Source organism: Capricornis sumatraensis, chromosome 6, assembly GCF_032405125.1.
Source record: "Capricornis sumatraensis isolate serow.1 chromosome 6, serow.2, whole genome shotgun sequence".
In the NCBI taxonomy this organism is placed as follows: Eukaryota; Metazoa; Chordata; class Mammalia; order Artiodactyla; family Bovidae; genus Capricornis; species Capricornis sumatraensis.
In genome coordinates, this window is record NC_091074.1 from 83,586,524 (window position 1) to 83,606,148 (window position 19,625).

Here is a 19,625-nt window from a genome sequence, read left to right on the forward strand (position 1 = left end):
AAATTGTGCAAGAAGTCTTAATCTATAAGTTAGAGCCAATTGGGTGGGCAGCCTTGTCCCCACCCCCGCCCTGAAGGGCGCCACCGAGGCCCACAGAGCAGCTTTAAACAGTATAAAGTGACAGACAAGCCAGGGCATGGGTCCTGCCCAAAGCCATGGCAATGGTGCTAGAATAATCATATTTTCTACTTTTCTGAATTCCTGACACTCTGGCTCCTGGGGCCACTCTGGCTCCTGGGGCCTCCCTGGCCAGCAAGTTCCTGCAGACAACAAACAACTCCCCTGTGAGTGTGCCTTTTGAATGCAGTCAATCTTTTACATGCAAAACGGTACCCCAACCACCTCCTGTGCCAGGCTCTCACCGGGATCCACTCCAAGCCAATAATCCCCTGTGCTAATCAACCCACAGGCTTCCCAGGTGGCTCAGCAGTAAAGAAGCCACCTGCCAATGCAGGAGATGCGGGTTCAGTCCCTGCATCAGGAAGATTTCATGGAATAGGAAATGGTAACCCACTCCAGGATTCTTGAATGAAAAACTGCATGGACAGAGGAGTCTGGTGGGTACAGCCCACAGAGTCACAAAGAGTAGGACATGACTGAGCACGCACACATGCACAGTCAACCCACAGCCAGGTTTCAGGACAACCAGGGGCAGCCACTATGCCCCAGAACCTGTGAAAAGTACTCAGACTTGCCGATCATAAACCCACTCACCCTGCCTCCTCTGTTCCTTTCCAAGAAAAGCACGGCCCTTGCCTCCCAAGGACTCTGGTGCTTCCCCTGGTGCGCCCCCAACGCCACCCCCACCACAGCACCCCTTCTCCTAGGAACTGTAAGTAACAAACTCTTTTCAACGGCAGTCCCTTCCCATCTGCTGGCCTCACAACACTTGAAAAGTGATTTTTTAAAAAACCTACATTTTTTAAACAGACCCACTCTAGAAACAAACATTATCCCCAGAAATCTTAGAATCTGGACCAGGAAATTCACATCCAGAGGATGCCACAACTTTGGAAAAAGCCTGACCCAGGAGATGTCTCCTAGCTGACTTTCAAAGGAGGGGAGAGAAGGGACCGAAAAAAAAGGAGGAAGAGGCCCATGGCCTGGAGCCACAGAAAATGACAGGGCAGGCCAGTAGGAAGATCCTGGTAAGAAGGCAGGCGGTAGAGAGGTACCAAGGTGAGCGTGGCTTTGGGAAGGGACAGGAAGGAAATGGGACCGATTGCTGGATGCAAGTGGAGTCCCGCGGGCCTGAGGGTCCTCAGCTGTCCAGCTCCTCCTTGATGGTGATGCGCAGCGGGCAAATGCGCAGTGGTTCTGGGGACCCGTCACCCCGCGAGCCGCCCAGGTAGAAGTAAGGCCGCACCTCCCCGAAGCGGGCGTGGAAGGTGTACAGGTGGCAGTGGCGCTCAGCGTCATAGAAGGACAGCTCGCCCTCCTCGCACTCCAGCTCCACGCGCAGGCGGCGCGGGATGGCGGGGACCAGGGGTGACGTGGCGGGATCCGAGGTCACGCAGTGGTCGCCGTCCACGCCCTGCGTGCGGCCCACATACCAGAAGCCCGAGCGCGTGTCATGGTAGCAGCTGTGTGCGTGGCCCTCGGTGCCCGCATCCTGTCGCGTCCGCACCACCCCCACGCGCCAGCTGGCCAGTGCCCCCAGGTCCACCTCCCAGGCATGTGAGCCCTGCGACAGGATGCAGGAGCCCAGCAGGCAGGGCGCCGACGAGAAGCGCTCTGGGTTCTCCACCTGCACCCGGTAGCCGTGGTTGGTGACGCTGGTGAGGTCATCGGACACGGAGAGCCAGCCAGCCGCGGTGTTGGGATCAAGGCTGAAAGGCACTGGGTGCAGAGGGAAGAGAGTGGGGAAATCAGACCAGCCTGTGGCCTCGGGTCCCCCTAAACTGACCCACTGTATTCCACCTGGCCCAGTGAACAAAGGGGGCTGCCCTGGGCTGGGGGTTGCATTATAAGTTGAAATGTGCCTTGCACAGCCTGGATGAGAAGGGAGTTTGGGGGAGAATGGATACATGTATATGTATGGCCGAGTCCCTTCACTGTTCACCTGAAACTATCACAACATTGTTAATCGGCTACACCCCAATACAAAATACAGTTCAAAAAAAACAATGTGCCCTACAAAAAAGCTATGTTGAAGTCTTAACCCCAGCACCTCAGGAAGTGACCTTATGTGAGAATGAGGTTCTTGGCAGATGTTAACAATTTAAGATGAGATCAGATGGGAAGAGAGGGGGCCCCTGATCCAATATAACTGTTGTCCTTATAAAAAGGAGAAAACCAGTTACATGACGGGAAAAGCCCTCTGATGATGGAGGCACGGGTCACAGTGCTGCAACTGCCTGCACCGAGCTCACCAGAAAATACCAAAATTTAGGAAGACGCGAAGAAGGATCCTCCCCTACAGGTTTCAGAGGCAGTGTGGCCCTGCAGACACCTTGGCTTTAGACTTCTAGCCTCTGGAACCATGAGAATAAAATTCTGTCATTTTAAAGCATCCAGACTTCAGTCTTTTGTGAGGATAGCCTCAGAAAGCCTGTGAACCTCACAAGATGCCTGTACCACCTTAGAAAAGCATGTGACATGCCCCTGGTCACTGACATTCCTCCCCATAAAATCACATCTCAGTTTGGGATGCTACTGAGAAAGTATCAGAGATGGGGTGGCTTAAGGGACAATATTTCCCATGGTTCTGCTTCTGGAATTCTGAGACCAGGGATCCAGCATGCTTACATTCTGGTGAGGGCCCTCTTTTTGGTTTACAGATGGCTGCCTTCTTACTATGTCCTCAAAGGCAGAGGGCGAGAGAGAAAAGAAGCCAGCTCTCTGGTGTCTCTTCTTAAAAGGGCACTAATCTGGTCATCAGAGGGCCCCATCCACATGCCCTCTTCTAACTATGATCACCTCTCAAAGGCCCTGCTTTCAAATTCCATCACATAGAGGTTCGGCCTTCAATATACGAATTTGGTCGGGGACACATTCAGTCCACAGGGACTTGCATGGGCTAGCATCACCTTGGGAGAGGCAGCCCTAAACTGAGGAGCTCTTCTCTTTCATTATCTATACAATATGGTTCTGAATAGAAAGGGAAGTCAGCTGCTCTTTCCAGAGAGGTGGCCAAGTGTCAGGACTCAAAAAAGGAAGGCACCCTGTCAGGAATGGTTTGAGCAGCAGGACAGGAGTGGAGCAGGGCACAGGGACCTGCGTGAAAGAGGCTGGAAAGATGACCAGTGCAGGGAGGAGGAGATCTTATGCGGCAGGAAGCGGGAAGGAGTTCGTTCAGCTGGCCCTCTGCCCAGCATTAACTCCCTCGGCCTCTTACACCTGCCTAGGGCCCCCACTCACCAGATTCGACACACATAACCATCTTCCTCCAGACACGGTACTTCAGGGAGTCCAGGTACTTGCAGACGTCGATGAGCATGCCGGGCTGGATGGGCTCCGGCTCCATAGTGCAGAAGAGGCTGGGAAAGGAGAAGTGGGCTTTGGAGGGCAGGGCCAGGGCCAGGCGTTCTGGGCCTAGCTCAGTCAGTTGGAAACAGGATCCCTTGCCTCAGGTCTGCATTTCCTGGCTGCCTTTTTCAAGGCAAACCTACAACGGGCTCTGTTGGGAGATGAACTAGGAACCAATTGGGCGGCTCATACCCTTCAGGACTCAGTACTAAAGCCCTTCCTGCCCTCGCTGGGATAAATATAAACAGGAGGTTCTGAGACATGGTTTAATTTCATGTGAGCAGAAATGACACATACACATCAGTTCATAGGATGTCTGAGTCGGAAGGCACCTTAGGGGCCCTCTAGTCCCACATGTTGAAAGTGTCACTGGCCTTTGCTTGAACACCTCCAGTGACAGGGAACTCACTACCACCCAAAGCATTCTCTTCCATCTTTGTACAGCTCTGACTGGGCCACAATTATTCCATATTCATCTCTGTGACCCCAACAACCATCAACACAAACTAGTATGTCCTGAGACTCTCGGTGGGGGGGGGGGGGGGGCGGGTGCTGACCAAGAAACAAGGTTAAATGTTGGGCTGACCATCAGAGAACTACGAGTACCATGAAGGATGACGATCTCTCCCCACAGAGTAGATGGTCACACTCCACCCTCAACAAGACGACGCTGCACCACTGCAAACTGGAGGTCTTGAGAGAGGGCTCTCCACTTGGCCGGTCCCACTGCTGCCTCTGTACTGCACCAGCTGGCCTCACCACCTGCCTGGCCCGGGAGCCACCTGAGGTTGCACCCCTGGTATTTCTGCCTATGCTTCCCCTCCCCCATCAGACCTGGCAACTTACCGGCGTTTTCGGCTCTTGTGTTTCTGGAAAAAAAAAAAAAACCAGATACACAAATGTAGACAGAGAAAACATATAAACCTCTGACCTCAAAAGGAGGCATACATCCCATGTTGATGGATTAGAAGTTTAATATTATTAAATTAATAATAATATTAAGGTTAATATTGCTATAATTAAATTATTAATAATATTGTTATGACGGCAATACCACCCCAAAAATAAACACTTTAATAAATAAATAGATATTTTAAAAGCAACATAGCCAGGGCTGCTGACCTCAGGGTCCCCACTGGCCGCTGACATCTGGCCCCTGTCACTAGGTCTGGACGCTGCACTCCTCACCATGAGAAAGGAAACGTCATCCTCCTTCATCTCCATCTGCAGCCGCTCAATCTCGTGGGCCAAGGCCTCTGTGTCCTCCGTCAGCCGCTTCATCTTCTCCTCCGCCAGGTGCTGCTTCTGCCTTGCCTCGCTGGCCATGGCATCCAGGATGGCCTGCTCTTCCACACGCAGGAACTCGCGGAGCTTGTCAAATTCCCGGCGGATCCGTGCTTCCAGCCAGGCGGCCTCCACCTGTAGCATAGGGTGGGGCCGGGTTGGGCAGAGGAGGGGCGGAGCCTCAGCCATCACCCAGCGGGTGGCCCCCAGATGTTTAGCAAAGGAACTCCATTTTTTAAGAAAAGAAATCATGTGCAGAACCTCTGAAGATAAAATAGAGATTCAGCTTTCTTAGCACATATTTGTAAGTTTAAAGTAAGTCAAACAGCATAGGGACTTCCCTGGTAGTCCAGGGGTTGAAAATCCCCCTTTCAGTGCATGGGACGTAGATCCCATGTGGCTTGGGGCAACTAAGCTGGTCCTCCAAAAGGAAGACCCCGGAGTGCAGCCAAAAGCTTTTTTAAAAAAGAAATGTTTTAAATAAAAATGTCAAACAGCATAATGAGATTGTTTAGATAAATGAATAAAACAAAATCAGTGCTTATAGAGGACAACTGCAATTCTATAAATTCCGCAATAATATTTTGTACTTGTACAGGTTGTACGATAGTGAGGGAAACTCTGAATCACAGAAGTGAACTGTTGCAAACAGCAACGATTTTTAAAAATCACTCACCTTCCAATATTAGGACTTCAAATTTGATAGATCTGATAGATGCTTACCCAAAAAAATAGAATTTATTTTGAAACCGAATCAATAACATGCTAATATGACTAAGTGATTCACTGAAAGGGAGGGAAATGATTTATTGAAAGGGCTTCCCAGATGACACAGTGGTAAAGAATCTGCCTGCCAATGCAGGAGACAAGGGTTTAATCCCTAGGTCAGGAATATCCCCTGGAGGAGGAAATGGAACCCTACGCCAGTATTCTTGCCTAGAAAATCCCATTGACAGGGGAGCCTGGAGGGCTACAGTCCATGGGGCCACGAAGAGTTGGACATGACTGAGCAAGCATGCACAATTTATTGAAAAAAGGCAAACTAGGAAAAATATTTCCAACATATATGAGATTGCTATTCTTCATATACAAAGTGCTCTTAAGTCTCTACAAGAAGACAAACATCCCAAGAAAAAGAATGTGAACATTCACAGAAAAAATACAGATAGCTGTTATTCTTATGAAAGGAAGCACACACTTTGTTTGACTTACTTTAATAACCAAAGAAAAGCATAGGAGGAGAGATGGCATAGTTGAAATATCAGGTAAAAAGACTGACAATGTACAGTGGAAGAGAGTGAAATTTGGGAGGATTCTTATCACACAGGGGGATAAAAAATACAGTGGACAGGAAAAGCCAGCCAGTGCAAAGTCAGCTCCAGCCAGCCTCACACTGGCCACGGAGCCTCTCAATAAAGGGGAAGACACAACCTTTCACCTCTCATCCACCAGGATGGACTGAATTGAGAGGAAAAGTATTAATCAAGCCAGAATCCTGACTCTCCACAACTGACTACATGAGAATTCTACAGCAGCTGGGATGGACAGACAGGGGCTGTCACTTGGACATACGGACACAACCCAGGTATCCCCAATGCATCCCACATCAGGCCAGCCAGGCAGATGGCACTGGCCAAGCTTGCGGGGAGATGAAGCTGGGGGGCATAGGGGTTGGATGAGGGCCCTTGAGGCCATGGTGAGGAGCTTGAACTAGACAGTTTTAAGCAGAGGAGTGACACAACCGATCTATTTTATTTAAAAGATCAGTCCACTGCAAGGAGTGTGGACTGCATACAAGAGCGAAAGCATGAGGCCCAAGTAGGAGGGCAGGCAGAGGTGATGGGGACCTGGAACAGATGCTGGGAGTGGAGAGGGCGATCAATGGACAGGTGCATTCTGGAGACGGTGGATGTGAGGTGTGAGAATCGGGGTGTCGCTGGTTTGAGAACCCCAGCAGGTGGTGCAGCATTCCACCTGTCATCAGTCTGAGTTCACAGACACAGGGGGCTGCGGAAGCTGCTTGGTGGTTGCTGGCGTGGCCATGCCCAGGTGTTTGAAGATGCCACAACATCACAATCAGCACCCAAGGGCACAGCTGTGCTCGCCAGCAGGGCTGGTGAAGGCTAACCCTGTAGCAGCAGCCATGGCCAGGGCCAGGGCCAGACCACCCGCACCTCTACCCCACGGTAGTCCAGGTGTGCCCATCTGCACCCTCAGCCCCAGTGTTCACTCACCTGATTGTGCTTGGCGATGGCCTCATAGGAGCGCTGCATCGCCCAGAAGGCCTTGGCTTTCTCCCGCAGCGCATGCTCCATGTTCCTGCACTTGGCCTGCCAAGAGGGACCAGAAGGAGGTGGGTTAGGGGCAGAGGCCGGGCAGGGACGCAGCACGCCACATCACAGCTGGAGGTGCACTTCACTGTGGGTACCATTATTTACTGAACCCAGTCCAGCCACATGCTGGGGGACACAGTGGGGAAAGCACAGCTCTGACCCTCCACCTGATAGTGTACAGCACAAAGGGCCTCCAATACCCTCTAACCCAGCACCTTTGTTTACACCCGATACAGAAAGGGAAACAGCTGAGGAGGCACAGGGACGAGTTTCCATGCTGGTCACAGGACAGAACAGAAGGACATCCTGCTAAGCCTAAAGCTGGTGCAGGCAGAGGAGTGAACCCGAGCTGGGGGCCAACAATGTGCTCACAGGCCTCCTTCATGACTTCGTGAACTGGACTGGTTTACAGTCATGAAAGAACAGGTCTGATCACGAGGTTAACCCAGTTCTTCCCACAGGACCTTGTCTAAACCACAGTCATCCTGGGTTGGTTCTAGGATCCCCACAGATACTGAAATCCCAGGATGCTTAAGTCCCTTATGTGAAAATGCTTCAGTGCTAGTATAAAAGTCTGTGTAAGTAGTTGCAGGTACAATGTAAATGCTATGTAGATAGTTAACAGAGTGGTAAATTTAAGCTGTGTTTTTAGTCCCTAAAGCCTCATCCCCACCTAGGCCTGGTTTAGATGACAAGATTCTGGACTTTGAGCTAATGCTATAATGGGACAAGATGACTGGGGATCCTGGGAGGGGGTGGGAGTGCTCTGCAGGTGGGAGGGACATCAATCACTGGGGCCAGACCGCAGGAAGCAGCCTTGGAAATGGCCCTAAGGATCCCCACTTCCCAGTACTGCACTGCGGAAAGCCCCTCCCTGAGGGCTGGATCTACAGAAGACATGTTTCTAATCAACAGAATATGGCAAAAGTGACGGCAGATGAGCTGAGGTGACAAAAAGCCTGCACTGACCCTTTCTCGCCCTCTTTTGCTCCCTATCAGATGGAAGTGATCCAACCAACAGCCCATGAGGACCTGAGTCCTGCTGCCAACCACACAAGTGAGCCTGAGTGGGGATCCTGGCCTCCTTGGATGGCCTCCTCTCAGATGAGACTGCAGCCCTGGTCCACACCGCCGCACCACTGAGACCCTGAGGCAGAAACACCAATCCAGTCATGCCAGATTCCTGACCCACAGACACCGTGAGACAGCAGACACTTTTGTTCGAGGCCACTATGTTTGGGGTAATTTGTCCCACAGCAGCAGATACCTAGCCCATGCGTCCTACTCCACAGTCTATTCTTTTAACCACACTTCTACAGAAAAATAAACAGTGATTCCCTTTACTGCAGGTTTAGTTTTCTTTTCAGTTCATTCTGGTCATCCTTATGTTCTTCTTGACAATATTTAACAGATTTTTTTAAAATATTGTTTTCTGTAATATCTCTAAGGTGTGTCACTTCAATAGCAAAATAACATTAGCATAAGTGTCCCACAAAACCACTGAAATGTCATCCCAATGTGTTATTTGATGGGACGAGATGTTTTGTAGCAAAGTAATGTAATATTATGCCAAAGAAAAATTCCATGATTTGTGAAATAACTGTGAATGTCAGGGTTAAAGCAACTGCCCACACACGTTACCCAGGGCTGTGCTGGCCCCAAAGAACACACCCCTGACCCTCTGCCCTTCAACCTCAAGTTAGGGAATTATGGGGCAATGAAGAGGGAAAGGGGTAACAGTCCCTTGTCTTTCTCAAACTTTTTAATCACTTGGACAGTTCTGCTTCAATTCAGCAAGTCCCAGCCCTAATATGTGCCCTTCTCTGAGTTGCTCGCTGGTGAGATTTACCAATGATTGTATTATTGCTGTGCTCTGCTAAGTCACTTCAGTCATGTTTGACTCTTTGCAACCCCATGGACCATAGCCTGCCAGGTTCCTCTGTTCATGGGATTCTACAGGCAGGAATACAGGAGTGGGTTGCTGTGCCCTCCTCCAGGGGATCTTCTGGACCCAGGAATCAAACCCACATGTCTTATGTCTCATGCACTGGCAGGCAAGTTGTTTACCACCAGCACCACCTGGAAAGTCTGTATTATCACTAATGAACAGTGATTACTGAGCATGCACTTTGCACAAGGCACTAAATCAGGTCCTTTACAGATATCATTCTATTGAATTCTTACATTTCTGCGAGCTAGGCACTATATTCCTAACACATAAAAGAGAAAAGAAGCCCAGAAGAATTAAGTAACATGCCAAAATTATAGTTAGCAGCAGAACCAGGCTCTGTCTGCAGAACTGCCCAAAAATAAAGGCCACAGTGTTAACCACAACATTACCTAACCTGTTTCATTAAGGTAGCTACTACTATGTTGCCCAGTTGTCTTCTGTGTTTCCAAATGTGCCATCTTATTTCCAAATTAGTTGACATCAAACATACTGTCAATGTTTTTATTTCTGGAGAATAAAAGCTTATAATTCTGGCCATACTTTGCCCAACTCCTTAAATAACCTAGCATGTTAATGAAAATTTCCTCCCATAAATGTCTAACTGAATGACACATCTTAAAAACTTAAGGAAAATCAAAAATTGGAAATGACCCAAATGTCGATCAACAAGAGATGGGTGAATAAATGATGATATTATTAAATGGGAAGCTGGGCTTCCCTGGTGGTTCAGATGGTAAAGAAACTGCCTACAAAGCAGGTGACCCAGGTTCAATCCCCAGGTCGGGAAGATCCCCTGGAGAAAGCAATGGCAATCCACTCAATATTCTTTCCTGGAAAATTCTATGGACAGAGGGGTCTGGTGGGTCCATGGGTCACAAAGAGTTGGACAAGACAGAGCAACTAACACTTTAACTTTTACATACGGAAAGCTACTTAGCAATAAATAAGGAATAAATTATTGATACATATACAGACGCATTTTCTGTGATTATGGTTTCAGTGATTATGGTTTCAGTGTGTGTCTAGACACACACTGAAACCATAATTACAGAAAACTACCCAATCTGATCACACAGACCTCAGCCTTGTCTAACTCAATGAAACTAAGCCATGCCGTGTGGGGCCACCCAAGACGGATGGGTCATGGTGGAGAGGTCTGACAGAATGTGGTCCACTGGAGAAGGGGATGGCAAACCACCTCAGTATTCTTGCCTTGAGAACCCCATGAACAGTATGAAAAGGCAAAATGATAGGATACTGAAAGAGGAACTCCTCAGGATGGTAGATGCCCAATATGCTACTAGAGATCAGTGGAGAAATAACTCCAGAAAGAATGAAGGGATGGAGCCAAAGCAAAAACAATACCCAATTGTGGATGTGATGTGATAGAAGCAAGGTCTGATGCTGTAAAGAGCAATATTGCATAGGAACCTGGAATGTCAGGTCCATGAATCAAGGCAAATTGGAAGTGGTCAAACAGGAGATAGCAAGAGTGAACATCAACATTCTAGGAATCAGTGAACTAAAATGGACTGCAATGGGTGAATTTAACTCAGATGGCCATTTTATCTACTACTGTGGGCAGGAATCCCTTAGAAGAAATGGAGTAGCTATCATGGTCAACAAAAAGAGTCCAGAATGCAGTACTTGGATGCAATCTCAAAAACAACAGAATGATCTCTGTTCGTTTCCAAGGCAAACCATTCAATATCACAGTAATCCAAGCCTACGCCCCAACCAGTAATGTTGACGAAACTGAAGTTGAATGGTTCTATGAAGACCTACAAAACCTTTTAGAACTAACACCCAAAAAAGATGTCCTTTTCATTATAGGGGCCTGGAATGCAAAAGTAGGAAGTCAAGAAACACGTAGAGTTAACAGGCAAATTTGGCCTTGGAGTATGGAATGATGCAGGGCAAAGGCTAAGAGTTTTGCCAAGAGGACGCACTGGTCATAGCAAACACCCTCTTCCAACAACACAAGAGAAGACTACACATGGACATCACCAGATGGTCAACACTGAAATCAGACTGATTATATTCTTTGCAGCCAAAGATGGAGAAGCTCTACACAGTCAGCAAAAACAAGACCAGGAGCTGACTGTGGCTCAGATCATGAACTCCTTATTGCCAAATTCAGACTTAAATTGAAGAAAGCAGGGAAAACCACTAGACCATTCAGGTATGACCTAAATCAAATCCCTTATGATTATACAGTAGAAGTGAGAAATAGATTTAAGGGCCTAGATCTGATAGACAGAGTGCCTGATGAACTATGGACAGAGGTTCATGACACTGTATAGGAGACAGGGATCAAGACCATCCCATGGAAAAGAAATGCAAAAAAGCAAAATGGCAGTCTGAGGAGGCCTTACAAATATCTGTGAAAAGAAGTGAAAAGCAAAGGAGAAAAAGAAAGATATTCCCATTTGAATGCAGAGTTCCAAAGAGTAGCAAGGGGAGACAAGAAAGCCTTCCTCAGTGATCAGTGCAAAGAAATAGAGGAAAACAATAGAGTGAGAAAGACTAGAGATCTCTTCAAGAAAATTAGAGATACCAAGGGAACACTTCATGCAAAGATGGGCTTGATAAAGGACAGAAATGGTATGGGACCTAACAGAAGCAGAAGATATTAAGAAGAGGTGGCAAGAATACACAGAAGAACTGTACAAAAAAGATCTTCACGACCCAGATAATCACAATGGTGTGATCACTCACCTAGAGCCAGACATCCTGGAATGCAAAGTCAAGTGGGCCTTAGGAAGCATCACTATGAATGAAGCTAGTGGAGGTGATGGAATTCCAGTTGAGCTGTTTCAAATCCTGAAAGATGATGCTGTGAAAATGCTGCACTCAATATGCCAGCAAATTTGGAAAACTCAGCAGTGGCCACAGGACTGGAAAAGGTCAGTTTTCATTCCAATCCCAAAGAAAGGCAATGCCAAAGAATGCTCAAACTACCACACAACTGCACTCTTCTCACACGCTAGCAAAGTAATGCTCAAAATTCTCCAAGCCAGGCTTCAGCAATACGTGAACCGTGAACTCCCAGATGTTCAAGCTGGTTTTAGAAAAGGCAGAGGAACCAGAGATCAAATTGCCAACATCCGCTGGATCATGGAAAAAGCAAGAGAGTTCCAGAAAAACATCTATTTCTGGTTTATTGATTATGCCAAAGCCTTTGACTGTGTGGATCACAATAAACTGTGGAAAATTCTGAGAGAGATGGGAATACCAGACCACCTGACCTGCCTCTTGAGAAATCTGTATGCAGGTCAGGAAGCAACAGTTAGAACTGGACATGGAACAACAGACTGGTTCCAAATAGGAAAAGGAGTACGTCAAGGCTGTGTATTGTCACCCTGCTTATTTAACTTATATGCAGAGTACATCATGAGAAACGCTGGGCTGGAAGAAACACAAGCTGGAATCAAGATTGCTGGGAGAAATATCAATAACCTCAGATATGCAGATGACACCACCCTTATGGCAGAAAGTGAAGAGGAACTAAAAAGCCTCTTGATGAAAGTGAAAGAGGAGAGTGAAAGAGTTGGCTTAAAGCTCAACATTCAGAAAACGAAGATCATGGCATCTGGTCCCATCACTTCATGGCAAATAGATGTGGAAACAGTGGAAACAGTGTCAGACTTTATTTTCTGGGCTCCAAAATCACTGCAGATGGTGATTGCAACCGTGAAATTAAAAGACCGCTTACTTCTTGGAAGAAAAGTTATTATTAACCTAGATAGCATATTAAAAAGCAGAGACGTTACTTTGCCAACAAATGTCCATCTAGTCAAGGCTATGGTTTTTCCAGTGGTCATGTATGGATGTGAGAGTTGGACTGTGAAGAAAGCTGAGCTCCGAAGAATTGATGCTTTTGAACTGTGGTGTTGGAGGAGACTCTTTAGAGTCCCTTGGACTGCAAGGAGATCCAACCAGTTCATCCTAAAGGAGATCAGTCCTGGGTGTTCATTGAAAGGACTGATGCTGAAGCTGAAACTCCAATACTTTGGCCACCTCATGCGAAGAGTTGAGTCACTGGAAAAGACCCTGATGCTGGGAGGGATTGAGGACTGGAGGAGAACGGGATGACAGAGGATGAGATAGCTGGATGGCATCACCAACTCGACTGAGTTTGGGTAAACTCCGGGAGTTGGTGATGGACAGAGAGGCCTGGCATGCTGCTATTCATGGGGTCGCAAAGGGTCAGACACGACTGAATGACTGAACTGACTGATACATAGATGAGTCAAAAAGTATATGTATATATTATTTTGCAGGAAAGTACATACAGTTTCAACCCATTTATGTGACGATCAAGATCAGCAACACTAATCCAAGGTGACAAATCAGAATTAGTGCTCCTTGGTTTTAAGAAATACCTCCCTCCGCTGAGGTCATAAAGATAATCTTCTACAGTATTTAAAGCTTTACAGCATGTCCTTCCACATAGACTGCTGCTTCTATCCGATCCCCGCCTGCTTCAGGCAACTATCCCAACATGGCCTTGAAAACTCCACTTGGGCCCCTCCCCCACTTCCTCTAGAACCCTGCTTTGATTTCCCCAGTGTAGTTTAGTTGCCCCTCCATGGACACTTTTACTTCATACCCAGCATCATTGTCTCACATTCCTGGAAAGGCTGCAGGCTTCCTGGGGGTAGGTCCTCATGCCTGGTCCTCTCACCAAGCACACTGATGCTTCATAAATTGCAGACAGAATGAAGGCTTGCTCTGCAAAGACAGAGGCTTTCATCCACTGCTCCCTGGTGGCTCAGGCGGTAAAGAATCTGCTTGCCAATGCAGGAAATGGGTCCGGAAGATCCCCTGAAGGAGGAAATGGCAACCCACTCCAGTATTCTTGCCTGGACAATCCCATGGACAGAGGAGCCTGGCAGGCTATAGTCCATGGGGTCGAAAAAGAGTCGGGCATGCCTGAGCGACTGAGGATGCATGCATGTATTCGATCATGCCCACCTGACTCCAAGAAGGCAGGGGATTGGCCTGGCACAGAGCAGGCACTCAGTCCATATCTGCTGGCCCACTGATGGGGGCCCTCATCCACACAAGCCTCTAAGAACCCAAACACAGAGGCAGCTGCCCTCACAGCTCCCGGAAAAGTGGGCTGGTAGGGAAGACCTTAGCCCGACACCAGAGAAGGGTCTATCAATGTCACTCACTGGAGTAAGAGCAGAGCAAGGTCCCAGGTGAACTCTACAGTAACTGCTCTGGCTTTGGACAAGTTACTTAATCTCTCTGAGACTCAGTATTACTGTCTGTAAAATGGGAAGAACAGTACCCAGGTGTAGTAAGCTGAGTACCAGTTCCTCCAGAGATGTGTGCTAAGTTGCATCCAATTCTTTGGAACCCCATGGACTGTAGCCCACCACGTTCCTCTTTCCATGGGATTCTCCAGTCAAGAATACTGCAGTGAAAGTGGGCTGCTATACCCTCCTCCACAGATGTCCTTGTCCTAATCCTGGGAATGTGTTACCTCGTGTGGCAAAAGTGATTTTGTAGATGTGATTAAAATATGGACTTTAAGATGGGGAGATCATCCTGGGTTGTCCACAGGGGCTCCCTGTAATCATGAGGGTCTTTCCAAGAGGGAGTCAGAGAAGACAATGAGACAGCAGAAGCAGAAGCTGGAACGATGTACTTCAGGATGATGGAGGAAAGGGCCTCCAAAAGTTGGACAAGACAATGAAAGGAACCCTCTTCTGGCTTCCAAAAGGCACAGAGTCCTGCCAACACCTTGATGTTTGGACTTCTGACCTCCAGAACTGTGGGATAACAAATCTGTACGGTGTTCAACCAGAGTCTGTGGCAATTTATGACAACAGCAATTGGAAACTAATACACAACCTCATAGAGTTTTTGTGAGGATTAAATGTGTTGACAAAAACACTTATGAGTACCTGGTACACAGTAAGTGCTCAAAAAGTATTGGCTGCAGACTTCTCTGGTGGTTCAGTGGTTAAGAATCTCCCTGCCAGTGCAGGGGACACAGGTTCAATCCCTGGTCCGGGAAGATCCCACACGGTGTGGAGCAACGAAGTGTGGGCAACTGAGCCTATGCGCTGCAACCAGAGAGTAGCCCCTACTTGCCACAACTAGAGAAGACCTGCATGCAGCAATGAAGACTCAGCACAGACAAAAAAACATACATAATTATTTTTAAAAAGAATGTTGTCTGCTATGGTTGTTATTTTTGGTGGAGTTCCTCATGTGGTTGCCAAAGTAGTCTCCAACACACAAATCAAATTGCCAAACCCCCATGCAAAAGCTTTTTGGGCTCCCCATTGGCCCCTTCTCACCTCTCCTTCCTTCCCATGCTACTCTCCCTACACCTCCACCTACTCCAATCATCCAGAACTACAACTTGACTCTCTGCTGGCTGACTTCCCCCAGCTCCATGGGGCGAGGGCTCTGGTTTACTGACCTCTGCAGCCTCAGCACCCAGGACAGCCCTGGCACACAGCTGTCTAATACAAGTGATGCCAGTTGGCACCAGGCTGAGCACACTCCTCAGATCTTTGGGACTGGACTCCTTGGCCCCTCAGACACTGTCCTGAGTGACCACTGCTCGGATGGCATCCTTCCTCTGCTTAAAACATTCTCACTACTTCCCAGTCTTTTGGGAGGTTTTTTGAGATTTTTTTGTTTTGATGTGGATCATTTTTAAAGTCTTTACTGAATTTGTTAAAATATTGCTTCTATTCTATGTTTGGGGTGTTGTTTTTATTTTGGACTCGAGGCATGTGTGATCTTGTCTCCCCAACCAGAGATCAAACTCACACCCCCTGCAATGGAAGGTGAAGTCTTAAACATGGGACCACCAGGGAAGTCCATCAGGATAAAGGACAAGCCTGGGACCTCCTGGCTCCTTCTGCATCTCCATCCTCATTCTTTCTCACCCTGAAATTCTCTAGGTACTGGAAAATCTGGCCTCCCTCCTCTGGACCCTTACACATGCCACTGCCTGAAATACCTTCCCTGACCCCTTTCACCTGGCTGCTGCTGCTAAGTTACTTCAGTCGTGTCTGACTCTGTGCGACCCCATAGATGGCAGTTCACCAGGCTCCCCCATCCCTGGGATTCTCCAGGCAAGAATACTGGAGTGGGTTGCCATTTCCTTCTCCAATGCACAAAAGCCTGGCTAACACCTCCCTATTCCTTGGGTCTTTGCTTAAAGCTCCGTGAAGGTATGAATTACTGTTCAGCTCCTGTTGTACAGTATCCCCAGGGCCTAGCAGTATAAGACATCTGTTGAATAAACAGTAACAGGTCATTAGACCATATGTACTTGCTGGTACCTGGCTCACTGATCTTGAATCCTGGCTTAGCCCAGACCTGGAGGTTCTGCCTTAGTGTTCTTGGCCTTGACCCCCGCGCACCTTCCTGATCTATATCTGCCAGCCCCATAGTGACTCATCACGACTTGATCCATGGTATCCCCTTACCTCGACACCAGCCCCCAGGATGCCCAGAATGCCCACACTTATTAATACATCGGCTGTCTCATATCAGGACCTGGCAGTTCCTTCAGGTATAATAAGAAAAAGCACTGCTATTCAAACACTCTTCAAATAAGCATGTTGATGACACTCTCCTTCACTCGGACTTTGCCAAAATGTATATGGAACTGTCTACTTTCACTGTGAACTTCCCTGGTGGCTCAGGAGTAAAGAATCCGCCTGTCAATGCAGGAGACGTGGGTTCGATCTTTGGGTCAGGAAGACCCCCTGGAGAAGGAAATGGCAACCCACTCCAGTATTATTGCCTAGAAAATCCCATGGACAGAGGAGTCTGGTAAGCTACATTTCATCGGGTCATAAAAGAGTCAGACACAGCTTAGCGACTAAATAACAACAACAAAGGCATTAAACCAAACTAAAACAGTATCTGAAGAATAGGCATTCTTATAGAATTATTTTCAACTTTTTGAAATACACTTATTTTCAATACACTCATCTTCAGACTAGCTAACCAGTGTTCTCCAAACTGTGGGTCTGACCTATGTATTAGTTGGTATTAGTAGGTGATAAAATAATGTTTTATAGCCTGTGCCATTTTTAAAATACAATGACAGAAAATGCCAGACTACAATAGAGATTTTCACAGAATTTTTGTTTCCACTGATACAGAACATGATACATACATGTGGCTGTTCTGAGTCATAATGGAAAAAAATATTTCTCACTGTGGGAAGCCTGGTGTGCTGCAGTCCATGGGGTCACAATCAGAAACGACTGAGCGACTGAACAATAACAATGGGCCAGCAAAGGTCAGAAATTCTGAAAACTCCTGAGCTGGCTAACCCTTATTTCCTGATCATTTTCCTTCCTGTGCCAAAAACTTCATGTTAGTTTTCCCTTATAAGTTGCTCCTTTATTTTTCTTGTTGTTCAGTCACTCAGTCATGTCTGACTCTTTGGCACCCCATGGAGTGCAGCACCCCAGGCTTCCCTGTCCTTCACCATCTCCTGGAGTTTGCTCAAATGCCTGTCCATTGAGTCGATGATGCCATCCAACCATCTAATCCTCTGTGGTCCCCTTCTCCTCCTACCCTCAATCTTTTCCAGCATCAGGGTCTTTTCCAGTGGGTTGGCTTTCCACATCAGGTGGCCAAAATATTGGAGCTCCTTTATTTATAATCAGTGAAACTCCAGGCATGGGAGATGCTGAGAGAGTGATCCAGGATATACTAGCTGGCCAGGGCCAGAGGCCTCCCCAGAGCTATCCAATACACGGGGCCCACGAAGTAGGTGAGGGAGGTGCTTCTGCTGCTGCTACGTCACTTCAGTCGTGTCCGACTCTGTGAGACCCTATGGACAGCAGCCCACCAGGCTCCCCCGTCCCTGGGATTCTCCAGGCAAGAACACTGGAGTGGGTTGCCATTTTCTTCTCCAATGCATGAAAGTGAAAAGTGAAAGTGAAGTCGCTCAGTCGTGTCCGACCCTCAGAGACCCCATGGACTGCAGCCTTCCAGGCTTCGGGTGAGACCTAAAAGCTCCATATCCTTGACCAGGACTTCGGGTGCTGCACCTCTGCCTTCTGTGTACCAAGTTCCAGGGTTACTGGACTTACTCACTCTGTGCTTCTAAAATGGGCATGAGCCACATTCGCCTGGTAGAAAGGGTGCAGAGCCTCAGCCCTTCAGACGTGGGCGGGCGGTCTTAAGAACATCTTGTAACCCCAATTCTCAGACTGCCTGTTGACAGTCTCTCCTCCATCTCAAGACCCCCTGGGCGGTGCTCGATGTAGGCTCTGTATGTTACCAGGAGAAGACGGGGTCCTGAGAAGGCACCAGCAAGCTGGCAGGGGTAAGAGGGACGGGACTGGGCACACCCAGCCCTGGCAGGCTGGAGTGCAGGAGCAGCGGGGTCAGGATGCTAGGTTCCGGTCCACGTGCGCGCTCGGCCAACTCCCGCCCCCAGCAACTCTTACCCGAAAGTCGTGGGCGGTGTCCTTCACCGGCTGCACGCGGTGTCCCTGGTGCCGGGGGTCGGCCTGGCACGAGCAGCACAGCAGCTCCTTGTCGTCGAGGCAGAAGAAGTTGAACTGGCCGCGGTGCAGGCGGCAGAGGCGCGGGGAGCGGTGGCCGGTCCAACGCGCGCCCTCCGCCTCCTCGCGCAGCAGCTTCTCCACCAGGTTGTTGAGGGTGTGGTTGGTGCGCAGGTCGGCGGGGGCCGCGCGGTCCTTGCACACCGGGCAGGTGGGCGCCACCTGAACCTCCCAGCAGCGGGTCACGCACCCGCGGCAGAAGTTGTGGCCGCAGCGCAGAGTCACGGCATCGCGGAAGGGGTCATAGCAGACGGCGCACAGCAGCTCCTCTTTGAAGGAGCGGGAAGGCCCAGGGGAGGCGGCGGGGCCTGGCTCCATAGCCTTCCCGGCTCTCGAGCCGGTAACTTTCGCTCCAGCCCCTCCCACCCGCCTGACTGCTCCCCCGACCCTGAGAGAGGCGCCCAGCCTCTTCCGTTCGGAGCACTGAGCGACAGCGGCCCCGGCCAATTGCTCGGGGCGTGCTTAGGAGGCTCCGCCCCAGTTCCGGTCAGCTCGGGAAATCCCGGAAGAGTGGGGCGCAGCCTATCTGCTCTGCGGTCTGCGCGGGTTCTAGGCGTGCCCGTCAAGTTTAGCCAAGAAAAAACTACCCGTCCGTGCTCAAGGGCTTCCGTAGCATTGAAACCTACTTCCGATTTCAAATGGAAAATGAAGTCTAGGAGACACTTCCTTGGTTCCCGGAAATCTCAGGCCCGCGAGGTGGGAGAAGCCAGAGCTCCTTACTTCCTGGTTCCGAGTAGAGTGTGATCTTACAGCGTTGTTAGCGTTTTCACCGCTTGAGTTTGCAGTGCCCCTTTGAAAGGTCTATGCCCGCCCTTGAATTAGTTGTTTACTTATTTTGGCCTGTTTAGTTCCTGCCTGCTGGGGTAAGGAAGAAATGAGAGCAGGGGGCAGTGGAAGACCTCTGAGAAGACCCAATTCTTGTCTTGTTTGGATAGGCAGGCAAGTCACAATCTTTAACAAAATCTATTTCCTCCTGAGTGAAATAGAGATCAAAGACGTCTGCAAAGTTAGCTATGGAGACTA

At 48.7% G+C, this 19,625-nt stretch overlaps 1 protein-coding gene across 2 annotated transcripts; it reads right to left on the reverse strand.

Moving 5' to 3' along the window:
* Positions 1-862: 862 nt before the first annotated feature.
* On the reverse strand, positions 863-18,932 carry TRIM35 (tripartite motif containing 35). 2 transcript variants are annotated; one of them, XM_068974402.1, is made up of 6 exons: positions 18,486-18,932; positions 6,987-7,082; positions 4,657-4,887; positions 4,315-4,337; positions 3,361-3,479; positions 863-1,839 (listed from the first exon to the last, which is right to left on the reverse strand). In XM_068974402.1, the coding sequence occupies exons 1-6, from the start codon at positions 18,918-18,920 to the stop codon at positions 1,262-1,264; spliced, it is 1,482 nt and encodes a 493-aa protein (XP_068830503.1). In that variant the 5' UTR covers positions 18,921-18,932; the 3' UTR covers positions 863-1,261. The 2 variants fall into 2 exon arrangements, with proteins under 2 accessions (XP_068830503.1, XP_068830502.1); XM_068974401.1 differs by having other exon boundaries at positions 4,591-4,887.
* Positions 18,933-19,625: the final 693 nt, after the last annotated feature.